This window comes from Chlorocebus sabaeus, chromosome 20 (genome assembly GCF_047675955.1).
Source record: "Chlorocebus sabaeus isolate Y175 chromosome 20, mChlSab1.0.hap1, whole genome shotgun sequence".
In the NCBI taxonomy this organism is placed as follows: domain Eukaryota; kingdom Metazoa; phylum Chordata; class Mammalia; order Primates; family Cercopithecidae; genus Chlorocebus; species Chlorocebus sabaeus.
In genome coordinates, this window is record NC_132923.1 from 77,361,684 (window position 1) to 77,379,711 (window position 18,028).

At 41.3% G+C, this 18,028-nt stretch overlaps 1 protein-coding gene across 12 annotated transcripts in view; it reads right to left on the reverse strand.

Moving 5' to 3' along the window:
• Nucleotides 1-18,028, reverse strand: part of FGGY (FGGY carbohydrate kinase domain containing) — a 445,568-nt gene that overhangs the window by 309,296 nt on the left and 118,244 nt on the right. Inside the window, exon 1 of one of the 12 annotated variants that reach the window (XM_007978550.3) lies at nt 6,213-6,324. The exons of the other annotated variants lie outside the window; for them this stretch is intronic. Within the exon in view, the coding sequence (XP_007976741.1) occupies nt 6,213-6,241 (29 nt within the window). The 5' untranslated portion in view covers nt 6,242-6,324. Of the gene's footprint in view, nt 1-6,212; nt 6,325-18,028 lie in introns of those variants that run through there. 12 annotated transcript variants of the gene reach the window in all.

Below are 18,028 nucleotides of genomic sequence, written 5' to 3' on the forward strand. Positions count from 1 at the left end.
AACATATTTTTGGTTAAGGCAAAGAGATTTTGCCAGGTGGTACAATGCCAGACAGACAGTCTCCATGACCCAGTGAGAGCTGCTCCAGAGGGACCCTCTCTGGTATTCCCCGTGAAGGCCTGGCATACTGAGATCATTGCAGCCACCACCACAGGCAACCTGTGCTCCAGACACATGAGGCCTGGAAAATACATCATCATCCTTGAGAGATCCAGCAGCCTCAACAATTCTGAAAATGCCCTTTTGGGATATGAACACTACTCGAGGCTCCTTGGCCTTCATTTAATTTAAATCAGTGGTTCTTAATCAGGGACATTTTGTCTCCCAGCAGGTAACTGGCAATGTAGGGATATTTTTGGTTTATCTGGCTGGGGGTGGGGAGATGTGCTACTGGCAACTAGTGGGTAGAAGTTAGGGATGGTGCCACCCATCCTGTCGTGCACAACGGGACAGCCCTACAACAAAGAATTATCTGGCCCAAAATGTCAATGGTGCCAAGGTTAAGAAACCCTGATTTCAATGTCTAAAACTGATGGATATGCCCAGCCTTGGAGCTAGGCTCTACAGATACAAAGGTCAGTTGAATATGTCCTTTTCCTCAAGAAGTTCAGAATCTTGTGAGAGGGGTAATCATGTAAGGAAATAATTGTCATTCAGTGTGACTGGATTGAAAGCTACCCACAGTCTAGTGGTGAGCTCTGAAGTGAGAGAGCTCTCAGTCAGAACAATAGCTTTGCCATTTACTTATTAACTATGTGACCTCAGGCATGTCACTTAGCCTTTCAATCTCTTCTGAAACTAGGAATGGGAAATTATGATACTGATACTACTCCTACACCTCTTCTTCCTACTACTATTACAGCTTCTACAAGAGAAACACCACCATGACTACTACCAGAATTGCTGCTGCTGCTGCCATTACTACAGATGTGGAGCACCGGACAGACAGGAGGCACAAAAGATTGGGAAGCAGAGATATTTACACACTCTGGAAACTGCCACCAAAGGGAAAGAACTTTTTTCTGCACACCCACAACAATTTGTACACCACATGTGTGAGGAATTTTCCCACACTAACCGATACTGTAACTCTTCAGAAACTAACTGGGTGTCCCACGATTCAATTCTAAACTAACTACCTGGAGTAAGGGCAGATCCCAGAGGTTAAGGCTTTGATGCAAGATTGCTCCCACTTTAGATGCCAATCAAAAGTCCAGGCCTTCCATACTTCTGACTAATCAGCTACATACTGGAGGTTCCCATAACCCCCTTTTTTCAGGTTTGGTAATTTGCTATAATGGCTCACAAAACTCAGGGAAAAACTCTACTTAAATTTATTGGCTTATTATAAAGAATGCAAATATAAATGAATAGCCAGACGAAGAGGTATATAGGGCAAGGTAAGTGGGAAGGGGTGTGGAGCTTTCATGCCCTCTCCAGGCACCTCAACTCGTACATCAACCTGGGAGCTCTCTGAACGCCATCTTTCAGAGATTCTTAGGGATGATACATCACGTAGGCATGCTCGCTTATTAACTCAATCTCCAGCCTCTCTCTCCTCCTAGTGGACTGGGTGGGTGTGGGAAGTGGGGCTGAAAATTCTGAGCTTCTAATCATCACATGGTCTTTCTGGTGACCAAGTCCCATTCTGAAGCTCCCATTCTGAAGTTCAGGAACCTGAGAGTCACCTCGTTAAAGCAAAAGATGCTCTATCACTTGGGAAACCCCAAGGGATTTAGGAGCTCTGTTAGGAACCAGAGTCAAAGTCTAAATAGTACAACAAAAGATGCTCCTAGAACCCTGATCACTCTGGAAATTACAACTTTTAGGAGCTCTCTGTCATGAACCTGGAACAGAAACCAAAAACATATTTCCTATTAGTCACAGCACGAAAGGGAAGAAGGTATGTCCCTTCTTCATCTAATCTCCATCTTGCTGCCTTGAAGGAAGCTGTGATTGAAAGCCACTTTGGATCATGCAGAAAGGGGCATCATGTTAAGCACAGTACAATGCAGAAGCTACCTGGGTTCCTGGATGATCTCATGGAAAGCATCTATGTCTGGACTATCAGATAAACAAATAATCTAACTTATTTAAGCCACATCTAGTGCTACAGTCTAATAATACAGAAGTGTAGGAGTTAAAGGTACAGGCTAATTAAGAAAGGGCATTATGAGCAGAAGAAAGTCACATATGCAAAAATACAGAGTTGAAAGAGAATAAAGGGATCCATGGGGATTGATCCATGGTAATGTGACAGGAGGTGAGAATGGAGAGTCAGGGAGCGCCTGGATCACACTGGACCTTATATTCCTTATACTAGGAAGTTAGGACTTGTTTCCCGCCAGCAGTGGGATGCTACTAAAGAGTTCAAATAGTTAAATAATACCAGATTTACATTTAAAGATAACACTAGGGATGTATGAAGTATTGTTTTGGTGGGGGTGGAGAGGAGAGGAGGAAGTAGGAGGAGGTAGGTGACATGGGGGAGAAGTTGGAGGAAAGGCAAAGACGACTGGACCCAGGGAGCCCAGTTATGAGGACAATGGATCCCAGTGATATCTGACACAGTATCACAGACTGTCCCCCACTTAGGTAACAGTAATAGATATGGAAGGTATGCCATCAAGGTTTCTTGTTTGAGTTACTGGATCACAGCACCTTTACCATGATAGAAAACACAGAAAGAAAAGGAAATTTATTTAGGGAAATAGAGTTGAACCTGAGATGTCAATGGGCCAGCAGGTAGGGCTACCCAATAAAAAGCTTGCCCTTAAGGCTGGAGCTCAGGTGAGATGCAGGGCTGATATTCACATAAGTCATTACTGAAGAGTGGTGTCTGAAACCATGGGAAGGCATGGCATTTTGTTGTACTCGGAGGGCACTGAGATATATGACCAACTGTATTCAGGTAAACCTCTACTAGCAAATGGAAAAAGTGTACCATCTCCTTTCCATGTTTATTGTGAATCAAGAGATTTTTTATTAAGTCTACATTCTAGAGAATAGAGACAGCTGGGCAAAGTCTCAAAATAGAAAAATGCTAGAAGAAAATGGGCCCTTATGAGAAACAATTCTCAGCTTAGACCACAGACTGCTCCTAAAAAAATTCCTGATTGGACCCAACCTTAAGTATGCATGCAGGGCCCATGAGCATACATGACACCTGCAAAAGCCATTCATGTCTTCCACTGTAATATGAAATGTCTCCCTGCACTGGGATTTTGCACCAAAAACAGACATGAAATGAATCCAAGTCCAACATTCAGGGTGGTTTGGACCAAAATGTACTACAGAGAACATTCAGATGTAGCTTTCAAGGTCCCTGGTGCAATACTTTGTTTTAAATAGAAGTAGGCGTTGACACCGCTGTGAAAGATTTGCCAGTGGCTCCAGTTATCACAGGGCAGAAAAAGCCAAGTAATTATTTTCTCCCCAATTATGGCTAATTCTCTGCAAGTTAATTCTTGGCTTTTCTAAAATGGGACCAGAAAATTAGCTCTTCACATGCAAAACTGAAGATACAGGACCCAGCAACAGCTTATGGCCTGGGGTTTATTCCTTATTACTTCTTAAAGTGTGAGGAGGTGGCAGGAAGTGGTGTTTTGACTTAGGCACCATTTAGCCAAGTGGAGGGAAAAATCTCCCTTCAGCTCTGAAACAGGATCATGTAGCTATAAAATTTATTACCCACAATTGAAGCAAGGGTGTTGGGTGAAAAGAATCAAAGAAAGAACTATGGGCTGAGTTCAGAAGGGTGTAACGAAATCTGCACCTGTTGTCACTCACTTATTACTCCAGATCTCCCAGGCAGCTTAGATTTAAACCAGACAGTCCTGAGGCCCAGCCTAGCCAATACTGGCCTATTTATTAGCACAGATTAAATATGTGTGTCACGTGTGAGTCGTGTGTCTGTGTGTGCATATGCATGCATATGTGCACACCTGTGTATGCAAGGATGCATATGCATGTATGCTGGAAATAAACTTGAGAGACAAGGAGCTTGGAGGGGAATGAGACCGAAGAGTTGTATGTGTGTTGGGGGAGTGGGGAGACAGCAAACTTAGCCAGTAAATTACTTCAGCCTAGAAAATGCAACTTCCAGATTCCCTGATATTTGCCATTTGAGGGTTGTATTTTCATGTCGGTTTTGATCAAATCCCCAGAATAGTTTTCACAAAAGAAAAGCAATAGCACCAAATGAATTGAGTTGATTTGAAAGAAACTTACCCAAGGAAAAAAATCAAGAGGGAAAACTCTTTCTATAAAGAAATATCCCACTTGTCCTCTGAAGATCTGTTTCCACATGCACTTTAAATCTCCTCATGTATATTTATTATTTTTTAACCTCTACGTTTCTAAGATAGGAAAAAAAAAAAAAACCAGAATGATTGAAATTAACTTTACTAGGGCCACCAAGAGATTTACTTTGCTGAACATCAGCTCCCAGTCATCTATTGGCATATCACTTCTCTTTAATCTTTTACATTCAGTGCAGCCATACATGTGATTGTCTTGTACTTCAGTTTGCATGAAAGTGAAGAAAGCTATCTGCCACATGGGCATGGTCACGATGAGTGGCCTGCTACTTGTCATATTTGCTGAGCAAGCCTAGCAGAGAAAGTCCCAGCCAGAGAAAGGTGCACAGAAAGAATGGTAAGGTTTCCTCCTTTTTCACTCTAGTGGGTAAGGGCCAGGATTTTCACCAAGTTCTGGACAACAGAACAGACGTAAGTGAGAGGGATCCTCATGCCACCTTTCGCATTCAAAAGCACCTCTGATGCTGCCATGTAGTCCACTCGGCACTCACTTGTACCAAAACCAAAAGGTGCCATCATAGACTTCGGAGGTGGGCAGTCCTCAGCTCAATTCCCAGCCACATGACCTTGGGGCAACATAATATGAATGTGTACTGAGTGCTACTGACATCTCGGGCACTATAGGATGCGTTATTTGGATTATTTCATTTAAACTTTTAAAAGCTATGACCCCATTTCTCAAATAAGATAACCGAGACTTAGAGAGTTAGACAAACCACCCCAAGGTCATGTGCACCTTTCTCAAATAAGATATGCTCAAAAGAACTGGGCAAGTAGGTGTTAATGAATCTCTCAATCACCTTTCTGATTTCTGTGTACTTATAGGCAAAGCCATACACACTGGCATCTAATTATTGTACCGAGATATTTTCCAACTGGGTAGTAGCATAGGGTGGCAGTTCAGCGCTTGGGTTCTGGAGGCAGACAGACCCCGGTATGAATTCCAGCTCCATCACCTATTAGCTGAGTCACCTTGGGCAAGTCATTTAATCACTATGAGCCTGAGTTTCCCTATCCATAAGGATGGGGGTTAAGTGATATAATATAAACATGGTAAACTCTCAACAAAAGTCTGGTTGTATGTTCCTCACCATTGTTAATTGATCCCTGAGTAATTATTAAGACTAGAAAATGTTTCATGATCCCTCTAGAATCACTTGCAGGACACTTGGAATCATAAAATCACAGAGGCAGAAATGACCATCAAGTCTCATAATAGCAGGCAGATGTGCCACTGTCACACACTTGGCAAACCTCAATAGTTGACTGCTCTTTCTTACTTAGCTGAGATTGGCTTCCCAGCCATCCTCCATACTGTAATCTGGACAGCAACTTCCAATCAGTAAGACGGAGAGCTAATCTATCTGCTGTCCTCAATCCAGTCCCACCATCCTACATAAGAGATGAGGAAGCAGAAGGTCACTGGAGTTAAGTGACTGGCTAAAGGTCCCCCATCTAGTAAGTGACAACCCTGGCCCCTGAACATAGACCACCTAACTCCTCATGCAGTGTTACTTCCATCTCCGACTCTGCCTCTCCAAGCCACCGACACATTTTCCAGGAAATGAAAATTTCCAGGAAATGAAATGTACTCTGATTGCCTCATCTTCTTCCTCGAGCCCGCACAGAAGGGTTGCTGCACTCAGCAGATTATGTGCCATTTAATTCAGACAAGCCCCCTTCTGTGACAGGTACAGAAGAAGGGGGGGAAAAAAGCATCTCTCAAATGTTTTGATTGAAGACAGAGAGTATAGATGTTCCGGCCAACTCTGGTTCTCAGGAGCATGAGCAAAAAGAAGTTCCCCCAGTCCAGAGAGCCTGGACTGAAATTTAAGCTACAGCAATGTGAGTCATTTCAGCTGAGGAGGGGATGGCAAGGTAACCAACTCTTACCTCGGCCATCTCGTGTCTCGTTTGGTCATGAGTAAAGCAGTAGCTATGCAGTTAGTGTCACCAAGAGATCAGTCGCCGCCCGAGGCCATCTGTTTCTGTCAGGCAGGCAGATTCCCAGCATGCACTGGTTCCAACTGGATTTTTGTGGGGAGGGAGGCAGCAAGGGCCCCAGCTGCTGTCACCAGACAGGGAGGCGCCTCCTCTTCACCTCCGTCCTGGGTGCCCGCTATGGACCTGAGTTCCCAGCTGTCTTTGTGGCTAGAGTCTTTCCTTGCCTGACTCAGAATATTAAATGTGCCCTCTTTCCAAAGGGAGAATTGAAAACCATTTTGTGTGTTTGTTGATTCATAACTGTGATAGGAAGAGGTGGGTGAGGTAGAAAGTCAGGCTTATCCTGCTTGCAGGTGGCACAATCAGTTGAAAGATTTTTATGTCCCTCAAGTCCCCAACATGCTTGGCCTCTGAAAAAGGTTCCAAAACAAAATAATAATCATGATCATAATAATCAAAGCTGTATAAGCATTGCCTGGACTGGCTGACAGAAATGCAGGCAACTATAGTTTGGTTTTTTTTGGTTTTTTTTTTTTCAATGTTAATCTCATCCAAAGCAACTTAGATTGCCACAACCATCTCATCCATCCATTCAACAAATATTTACTGCAACCAACTAAGGTTCTAGACACAGTTTTAGGCACTGGGGAGCAAGCAGGCAGGTCCCTGACTTTTGGAGCAAAAGTAAACAAGTAAACAAAAGCAAAAGTAAACAAGTAAAAAAGTAAACAAGTGCCAGGAGGACATAAACATATTAAAGTAGGGGAGGCCTGTGAGTTAGAAATTCAGGGATGGCCTCTCCAATGGGGGAACTTCTGAGGTGAGACCAGGCTGGATAAGAATGACAAACACACTATCACTTTTTGAAATTAAAATATATTGTGAAATTTATTTTTCAGTCCTGAATTACTGGTATTTTTGAGGGTGAAATATTGTTATTCCAGACATCAGTCGGCAACTTCACTTATCCTCCCTGATTCTTCCCAACTCAATTCCTTCCTCCTTCCCCTCCCCTGACTCCCCTTCCCACCCTGGATACTCTAATGACAAGGCTTCCAGGACGCTCTATGCCATGGAGCTCCGCAATTCCTCTGCCCCAACACATTTCTGCTGGGGAAAGGGAGGAATTCAACCCCAGAAGAGCCATTTCTTCTGGACTAGAAAGGAGAGAAGTCAAAATTATGGGAACTGGGAGCTGCTGACTAAAAGCAGAACTGCCCAGAGGTGGTGGTGCTGGAAGCTCAGGTAGAATGGGGTGGGAGGTAGACGTGATAAACGCCCTTCACCCTCCTCCATGCAGGAGATACGAGCTCTAAGGGTAATCCAAGACAGAGGGAATTGATTTAAAATGCAGTACTCCAGTGGTGCCCAGAGAAAAGTTTGGTATCACGTTCCTAAATTTTCATATTTGAAACTTATTCAATTTCGAAAATTTTAAAAATTATGAACTGTAAACACTCTTAAAAATCACATTCCTTGGAATTATGTGGAATAAACACTGAAAAACCAATTCCATTATTTGGCTCCAGTACCACCACAGGATAAGGAATCAGCTGATTTTCTGAAAAATGAAAAGAGCCAGAGGAAAAGAATGTCAGTCAAAGGGAACATTAAATTCAAAGAACCTAAGTCAGAAAAGAACATGACATGTTCAAGGAAACCAAAAGAGGCAGAGGTGGCTGGAAAACAGTGGGAAAAGGAGAGATGGTGCGTAACGAAGTAGAGGAATTAGACAGAGGCGAGAATCATGACCATGAATGAGAGCTCTAATTCCAATATCTACAGGAACACAGGCATAAGGCAGTGCCTGCAGAAGGAAAGCCAGGCAATGTGGTTTGTCACTCAAAGAGTAGCTCTAATTTTTCTACCAAAACAGAAAGCTCATTTCCCTTTCCCTCCCCTACTCATTATGCTCCCCCTGCCAGAAAAGCCTTCCTTTCACAAGTATAATGGTAAAGGCAAGATCTATATATCACACAATTTGGGGGCAAATATCCACTTCCAATTTTCCAAGGTTAAAAAAGTACAGAAATGTGATAGATATCCCCAAAACACATTTAAAAGGCCACAAAAATACTGGAATCTATTCTAATTGTTCTGTGCCAATGTAATAATCACACAAATTTAATCAAATTTTGCTATGTCATCCAAATAATCCATGTTTCCCAGGTATTTCAGACACACTATACCTATATATCAGGTTTTACTTACCATTTATTGAGAGCCTAATGTATGCTACATGCTTTATATATGATATCGCTTTTATTGCTCACAAGCATATTCTAAGGGAAGTAATATTGATCTCATTTTATGGGCAAGGAAACTGAAACTCAGAGATCTCAAGATCACATAGCAGATAAGGGAAAGAGTCTACATTTGATTCTAGATGTCTTTGGTCTGAAACCCATGTTCTTTCCAATAGAGCAAGAGCCTTTCTGAAATTGTGACTCTCTGAAGAGTAAAGCTCACAACCACTTTCACTGCTTCTTCAATGCCTACATCCTTCACAACTGGCTTATGTGTGAAGCCCTCCTTGACCACTTCAACCCACACAAACCATGCCTTCATTTGACCCTAAACAGCACTGAATGGTGCCTACCATCCATTTATTCATTGAACAAACATATCTTGAACACTTACTGTATGCCAGGTGTGAAAACATAATCGTCAAGACAAAGTCCCTGTCCTCAGGGAGCTCACAGTGCAAGGGGGAGACCAATAATCAACACATGAAAAAATAAAGCATTACCAGCACGAAACAAGCTGGAACTCAATTGCATATTTTCTTGGTTTTCTTTTTTTTTTTTTTTTTTAAGAGATGGAGTCTCGCGCTGTCGCCACACTAGAGTGCAATGGCCCAATCTCAGCTCACTGCAACCTCTGCCTCCCAGGTTCAAGAGATTTTCCTGCCTCAGCTTCCCAAGTAGCTGGGATTACAGGTATGTGCCATCACGTCCAGATAATTTTTGTATTTTTAGTAGAGACGGGGTTTCACCATGTTGAGCAGGACAGTTTCAACCTCTTGACCTCGTGATTCGCCTGCCTCGGCCTCCCAAAGTGCTGGGATTACAGGTGTGAGCCACCGTGCCTGGTCTTATTCTTTATATGTATTAATTCTACTTCTCAAATGGGCTGTGAAGCTGCCATGTGCAAGCACTCTGGCGGCACCTGTATTTGCTATGGCATTTAGAATGGTACTGAAGACACACAAGTTCCTCACGTATCTTCATACATTGATTATTAGCATCTTTTCAGATCTTGGCCTATCATGGTAATCATCTTTATTTGCCTATTCATTTAAGTCCTTCAGTTACTGCACACTGACTGTGAGTGTCCTATGTAGTAAGTACTGTGAATGATTTAAAAACAACATCTTGCCTCCCCTTGGAGGGCACCATAGCCTAGAGAGGGAGGCAGGCAGATGTCTGTGAATACGTAAGACAAGGTGGTAGAGTTGTGCAAAGGAAGAAACTGCTGAAAGGCTTCATGAAGGTGTAGGATTTATTTATTTATTTATTTATTTATTTATTTATTTATTTATCTTTTTTTTTTTTTTTTGAGATGGAGTCTCGCACTGTTGCCCAGGCTGGAGCACAGTGGCGCGATCTCAGCTCACTGCAAGCTCCACCTCCCAGGTTCACGCCATTCTCCTGCCTCAGTCTCCCAAGTCGCTGGGACTACAGGCACCCACCACCATGCCAGGATAATTTTTTGTATTTTTAGTAGAGACGGGGTTTCACCGTGTTAGCCAGGATGGTCTCAATCTCCTGACCTCATGATCCACCCGCCTCAGCCTCCCAAAGTGCTGGCATTACAGGCGTGAGCCACCGCGCCTGGCCAGGGGTAGGATTTAAAGAATGCATAGGAGTTTGCCAGGCAGGTCAAAGAAGGAAGGAAACTCCAGCTGGAGAAACAGAGAGAGATGAAAGTACCCGGCTTCCAAGGCATCTTTGGTGAGTCATGGTTGTGTGACCTGCCTGAAGCTGGGTGGAGTGGGAGATGCATATAGAGAAACAGGGACATACCAGGAAGAGTATTCAGTGCTATGCTTAGGGACTCAGCTTTTTTTCCTAAAGAACTGCAGAGTCACTGAAGGGGTTTAATACTGGAGGATCATAATCAGACCTGTATTTGAAAGAGGATCCCCCTGAGAAAAGTGGGCTGGAAAGCAGAGGATAGGCTGCATGTAGGAAGACCAGTATGGAGGCTATTGTAATTTACCAGGTGAGTGGCAATGAGGGCCTGGAATCTACTGCTGGGACTTTTCCTCTGCATCCAACATTTTGATCTTCACAGTATCAGAGAAATCTGACATACTGAATGGTGTCCACATTGGCACAAAATTTCAACATTCTCAGGTCTGTTACAAGGTGCCAAAGGAAAAAATCAGACATGGGCAAACCACCTAGGAGAGGCTTCTGTGCTTCAGCTGCCACACTCCTTTGCCAAATAGTTTCCCAGAGATCATACCAGGTGTTCTGAGCAGAGACAACGGCTTTTGGTGGAACCTTTACCCAGTATTGGACAGAGAAAAACAAACTTGCCAGTACAATCCAGTAAAGGAAGCTCTGGCAGCCTGCCCAATCAGTGCAGTTTCCTGATCTCTAAACAGATTTCCCCTCCTGCTACACAATCCTCTGGAGCCAAGAAAGAACTGAGAAATAGTTCGGAAAGTCTGCCTGGCACAATGGTATCCAAACACCCCTGCTGCCACATGTTTACTATGTGACTTTAGGAAAAACACTAAACTTCTCTGGGCTTTAATTTTATTGAATACAAAATTGGATAATAATCATTGCATGCCAAGGCTAAAATTAAAGAAGAACATATAAATTATGAGTCAAGTTTACTGCAATAGTAGGCATTCAATAAATATCAGTTGCCTTTCCTTTTCCTGTCTTTCCTTTTAGTATTTGCCATTTATTAACATTTACCTACTGCTTATATAATAACTGCTATTTGGAAAGTCTTATTCATAAGTAAGCAATCTTTTTTTGTTTGTTTGTTTGTTTGTTTTTTGAGACAGGGTCTCACTGTCACCCAAATCGGAGTGCAGCCCATGATCACAGCTCACTGCAGCCTCAACCTCCTGGGATTAAGCAGTCCTCCTACCTCAGCCTCCTCAGTAGCTGGGACTAAAGGCACAGGACACCTTGCCTGGCTAATTTTCCAGTTTTTTAGTAGAGATCAGTTTCTCCATGTTGCCCAGGATGGTCTCAAACTCCTGGGCTCAAGCAATCCACCCGATTTGGCCTCCCAAAGAAGATGGGACTACTGGCGTGAATCACCGCGCCCAGCCCAGCAAGTCATCTTAAATAACAATTAAAAACAATAACACCAACAAAAAAACTTGCCACATCCATTTTTTACAAGGTAGGACTCTATGGAAATACAACCTCAATCTGCTCCTAAGCAAACTGAATCTATTAAAAGGCATTGAACCTGGTAAATCACCAAACTATTGGCACATAAGAATCACGTAGAAACCTGATACAATTACAGATATTTAGATTCTATTTCTACCCAGAACCACTGAATCAGAATTCCCAGAGGGTTATCCAAGTATCGTCACTACATTTTTTAAGAATTAAATTTAAAATCTCCCCAGGTGATTCTTGCCATCAATGACTTACTTTCTGAGGCTAGTTTGGGATCCAGTGATCCAATCTCTTTTTCTACACAGGCAATGATTAAATCAGACCAATATCACAGCACACTCTCAAAGCCAAGAGCTGACTCCAAATCATAGTAACAAAGTAAGGGTGGGATCCCAGTATCTCCTTTAAAAATCCAGACTAATAATAAAAGGAAGAGTCCTTAACTTCAACCCAAATCCTTCAGATTCTCATCGTGGCAACGTTTTTAAAAAACAGACCACAGTGGCTGACTGTGGGGTGGTAGTCTAGTCAAGTGTGACCTCAGTCCAGGAAGGCTACTCAGAGGTCAAGGCATGCCCTAAACATCTAAAATACCCATCTGGGTCCCTAGGAAGTGCCAGGCCTTTGTATTGCCAAGACAATATATCTCAAGTATACCTGCCAACCTGATATAAAACATGCATCCTCTTCTTGTCAGCCCAAATGAAGGCCAGAAAAAGAGAAGAGAAGGGAAGACAGGCTGGGGAGAAAGGAGGGGAAGGACGAGGGGAGGGAAAGAAAGAAGGAAAAGTAAGTGAGGGAAGGAAAAACGGACAGAGGGAGGGAGGGAAGAGTTTTAACTATACCACACCCTGATTCTTTTTAAACAAATTCCAGGCTTTTTGTTAATTTTTCTGTAAATATTTCAGCATGTATCTATAAAAGGAGGTAATATCATAATTAAAAAGAATAATTCCTTAATATCATCATATAGCCATTCTGTATTGATATGCCTACGTTTTACTTTTCTTAACAGTTGTTTTTAGAATGAGGGGTTCAAATAAGAGTGACACACCACGAGCGCTCCATGTGTCTCCTGTCTCTTTTTGTTACAGGTATCCTCTCTAACACTCTTCTTTTCCCCTTTGTAACTTTTGTTAATCAAATAAACTGGTCCACCTAAGTGGCTTTTTATGCCAGAGTGTATTCTTCATCAGAAAGAGATCTCCTGGCTCTAAGAAAAGACTTGGGAAATTTTTTTTTTTTTTTTTTTAATTAATGATTGTAAGACAACACTGGATTTTTCAAAAACAGTTTTTCTGGTAAGTGTAAAGCACTATCAGAAACATGTCCTAAAACAGATATGGGCAAAAATACCCCCAAAAAATACTTATGTCCAAAGCTTCTTGGTGGCTGAGCATTTGGGGATGAATTTGAGCCTCTTTGTGATTACTGGGACCACCCATTTCTGTTAGTGTCATCAAAGAGAAAAAAAAATTCAAAAGGATCTTTCTAGACTTCAGAGATTTCAGAAATATAATATTTTGATCATTTCAGGGTAGAAGAATTAGAAACATGTGGAGTACATTTCCCTTAATTGACACCAGGGTACAAGCACTTGGAAAAATACATTTGGGGAAGTCTTGAACCCTACAAGCTTGAAAAATAATTTGACAAATTCTGTGAACTCCAAATGCCCTGGAGTCAGTCTCTACTCTTTAAGTACACTGGACTCACAAAATGGATGAGGTTCCCTCATGCCTCTCATCACACCTCCCCAAAACAATGTCAAAGACTGAGATCCAAGGACAAATACAGCCTCTGCCTTTTGGGTACTGCTGGCAAGGTAATAGAGCCCTGCTTTCACAATACCTGGGAAGTACAGACCCACCTCCCTGGAAATCATGACTTCACTAACGTGGGCCTTGTCAAAGGGTCAGTTTTTTCTAATGTTATCACCTCTGTCTGTCCCACCATTGGAAATATTCCTACTTCCCTCTGGACATAGATCCAGCCACCCAAAATCAGATTCAGGAGACATTTTCTGGTGCTCCACAGCATTTGGAGTCAGGATGTGCAGAGAGAGAGAAGCTACATACATGAGATGTTCATTTATTTCCACTCAGGGGTAAGGTACAATTCTGCCTTGTGAAGGCCCCAAAGCTGCTGCTTATAACAAATTTACATTTCATAATTTCAGGAACTGGTGAGGATTCAACTAGTGAACGAGCCAAGATGCTTTCTTGAAGAGCATGGTCACAGAATGAAAACTGTCAAATCACTACACATTATCTCATTTTGAATTAAACTTCAGAAGATTCTGAACTAATAGGCTTACAAATGGAAAAGCCAACTTATCAGCAGCTTAGTAGCATTTACCGTAAAGTTCTTATTTGCAAAATTGGCTTTGAAAATACGCTGTGTACTCAAAGGCTAGGATTACCATGTTGAAAAAAATCCATTGACACAAAATTTGCATGTGTGATTTTCTAAGCCCACATGGATAATTCATCTTCATTGATGGCAGACACTCTCAGGCAAACCTTCATATTATGCTTACCTCTGGACCTAAAACCATCAATTAGTAGGTCATCAAGAATCCTTTTCTCCTCTTAGGGCCTTTTAGAAGTGAGCCACGGAGAATAAGTTTACTACCCCATTTAGAAGTCAACTCTTCCAAGGCCACAGCGAGTCCCCGTACAACTCCAATCTCATAACTTTCTGAGAGTCACAGATGTTCTCAGATGAATACTTGGTGCCAGTTCTCTAGGTTTCCAGGGTGATTCCCCAGGGATATAAAAAGAGCATATCCAAGTCCCACTCTTCATAACTCATTTAAATCAATACTGCTTTTTACCCAGCTCCCAGTGAGTAGGTTAGTCAGGATAAGAATTATTAGCGTGGTGGTCTACATCTCTACTGAAGCAATTAGCAAGATAATTACCAGATCTTTATTTTAATACAAAATACAAAGCCATAACTTGTATCACAGTCATTGGTATACTGTAAACAGCCTATTATCCGTCATGATTAGGAGACAGGTAAATTTATTAAGAGAATTACGTTATAAAACTGCTTTTGTTCAGGCTCCTCAATAGCTTAACTGGTCTTTTTTACCTCTAGCCTCATTTCCTCCAATATTCTTTTCACAATGCCGCCAGAGGGTTGTCTAAAAGGTCATAATCATATAATGTCCTACGTAAAAATATTTGATGGCTTCTTGCCACTTAGAGGATTTTGAAAAACCACCACTGCCACTAGCACCACAACCACCAACAACCAGAACAAAACAACTTTGATATGCATTGCAGACCCTTTTTAATCTGGTTCCAGTCTCTCTTCCTAGCCTTCTCTACAGCCATAGCCCCTACAACCAATTTCCAGCCATACCAAACATCTTACCATTCCCTTTATTTCAGTATGCCAGGCCCCTTTCGGCTTCCAAACTTTTCTATGTATTGTCCCTAAGAAACCCTGGCCTGTAGCCCAAATGTGCCTGCGGCCACTTTTTGTAAATAAAGTTCCATTAGAACACAGCCATGTCCATTCATTTATGGCCAGTCTTGGGCTCGTTTTTCACTACAAGGACAAAGATGTGTGAAAGGAAAATAAAATCTTTGGGCCCCAAACTCACTATGTTAAAGAGAAAAGTTAAGCTTGGGAACTGAGTCATGCCAAAAAAAAAAATAACAAAACAAAAAAAAGCTATTTTTTCTGCTTTTTTGCCATCCTTTTGTTCTCAAATGGGTTGCTGTAACTTCACATGCTTCCCTTCTCTTATGTAAAATGTAGATTTACTGAGCATAATTGCTTTTCACATGTCAACTGTGGATTCAGTGAGCACTAATCAAAGCCTCACAAGAATGTAACCACTTGCCTCATCGCCTATGCCCCTCACACTTTTTTTCTTTTTTTTCTTTCCTCCTTCCCTTCCTGCTCACTATTTCTCTTTTAAATCCTGAAGTCGTCACAACCCTCTGGACCAAACACCAGTCATGGATCCTAATGTAACTTGTGTTTATTTTCTCGGGTGCTTCCATAACCTTGACAAAATAAACCTCTCTAAATCGATTGAGATCTGTCTCAGACACTTTTTGGTTACAGTTCAATAGTTGAAACAGATATCATATAGTTAGCAAAGCCAAAATATTTACTATCTGACCCTTTGCAAAAAACATCTGCCAAACCCTGGTCTCGAATTTTGCCCTCCCACTCACCGCCTGCCCTAGTTCTTCCCTTGGTAAAGTCTGATGCATCTTTAGGAGATATACACTGAGTCTGCATATCCTCCTTTTCTGGGACCAGGACACCTTAGTCTTTCTGGAGTACAGATCCTTCCTTAGCTTAACAAAACCTCAATTTTATTTAGAGAAGTCATATGCCCAGTTATAAGTGATCAATCATGGTGGTTCACCAGTGCTGTCCAACAGAAGTTTCTGCAATCATGGAAATTATCTTTATCTGAAATTGTCCAATAACATAGCCACTATCCACACACAGCAACTGAGCACTTGAAATGTGGCCAGTATGACTGAGGAACTTCTATTTTACTTAATGTTAATTAATTTAAACTTAAGTACCCATTATAATTCCATAATAAAAAGACAATCCAATTTTACAATGGGCAAATGATCTGAATAGACATTTCTGCAAAGAATATACACAAATGGAAAATAAACACATTAAATATTCTCAATATTAGTAGTCATTATATAAAAGCAAACCAAAACCACAATGAGATACCACTTCACACCTACTAAGATGGCCATAACAAAAACAAACAAACAAAAATAACAAGCGCTGGCAAGGATGTGGAGAAACTGGAATCCTTACGCGTTCCTACCAGGATGTACAAAACGCGCAGCCACTTTGGAAAACAGTTTGACATTTCCTCAAAGGGTTAAACACAGCGTTACCATAAAACACAATTCCACTCCTTCTAATAGGCTCAAGAGAATTCAAAGAAAAATCAAAACTATGTTGATATAAAAACTGGTACATCAATCAGTGTTCACAGCACCATTAGTCACAGTAACTAAAAAGGGAAACAACCTAAATGTCCATCAACAGATGAATGAATAAACAAAATAGGATACATCCATGCAACAGAGTATTATCAGTTAAAACAGGAACTGATAAAAAATTACTGGTACATACTACAACACAGATGAACCCTGAAAAAATTATGCCAAGTGAAAGAAGCCAAAAAAATGTCCAGGAAAATCCATAGAGAAAGAAAGTAAGCTAGTGGTTGCCAATGGCTAGGTATAGATGGGTATGAGCAGCTACTGGAATGGATATGAGATTTCTTTCAAGGGTGAAGAAAATGTTTTAGAATCGGATACTGGGGTATGGTTGCATAATCCTGTGAATATACTAGAAATACTATACTGTATACATAAAATAGTGAATTTTAGGGTATATGAATTATATCTCTCTAAAAAACTTTAAATAGCCATATAGTTAGTAACTATCATATTAGAATAGGCAGGTTTAAGCCAACTATGGTCATCTTGTTTTCTACTTTCCCTGCTTCTTGTTGCTAAGAGTGGCCATGGGACTTAATTCCAGCCAATAAGACCTAGTAGGAAGAGAAAGTTCCTGGGAAACGTTTTGTTTGTCTCATTTAAAAAACAAAACAAAAAAATCCCAACATGCTCTTCTCACCAATTCTTCCAGCATCAAAGGAGAATGTAATGTCTAGAGATGCAGAAATTATCCTACAACCATGACGCAGCTAGCATGAGGGAAAAGTCCAGCGAATTAAAGATATGCTGAATGTGACATGGGCAAATCATCTTTGTACTTGTAATTTAGGGGTGTGAGAGTGGGAAATCAAGACTATTTGTGTTTTAGCCACTGTAAAATGGATATATGGTGAAATAATTTAATATAGTATATGTAAGGCATTCATAACAGTTCCTGGTGCATAACTGTTAAATAAGTTAGGTATGATTATTGTCATTATAAATCATTCTCAAACTTTTTTTCACTATCGCCCCCACTAAAGACCCTTTCCAGACAGTCTTTTCCTTTTCCCTGCCACTGTGAAATTTCAATACTACAGACAGATTGTGTATCTATTTATGCTGTTACATAAGGATGGGCTTTAGAAGGCCACAAATGATTGCAATAGTTAAGATTTTTTCATCCCCCAAGAACCAATTTTTGCTCCCTTGCACACTGCAACTGATTTAAATAAAAGCTTTTCTGCATTGTCACTGCACCTGAAAGCATTCCTGATTCATTCTCTTCTCCACTGTAACTAATTGATTTAAATAAGACCTGTCATGGTTGTACAGACCCTACCCTACTGGCCACACAACAGATTCCCCTGGGAATGAGCACTTGATCAAAGCTGAGATCACTGTAATATACTTCCCCATGGGTATAGTTGGTTCAATAAGG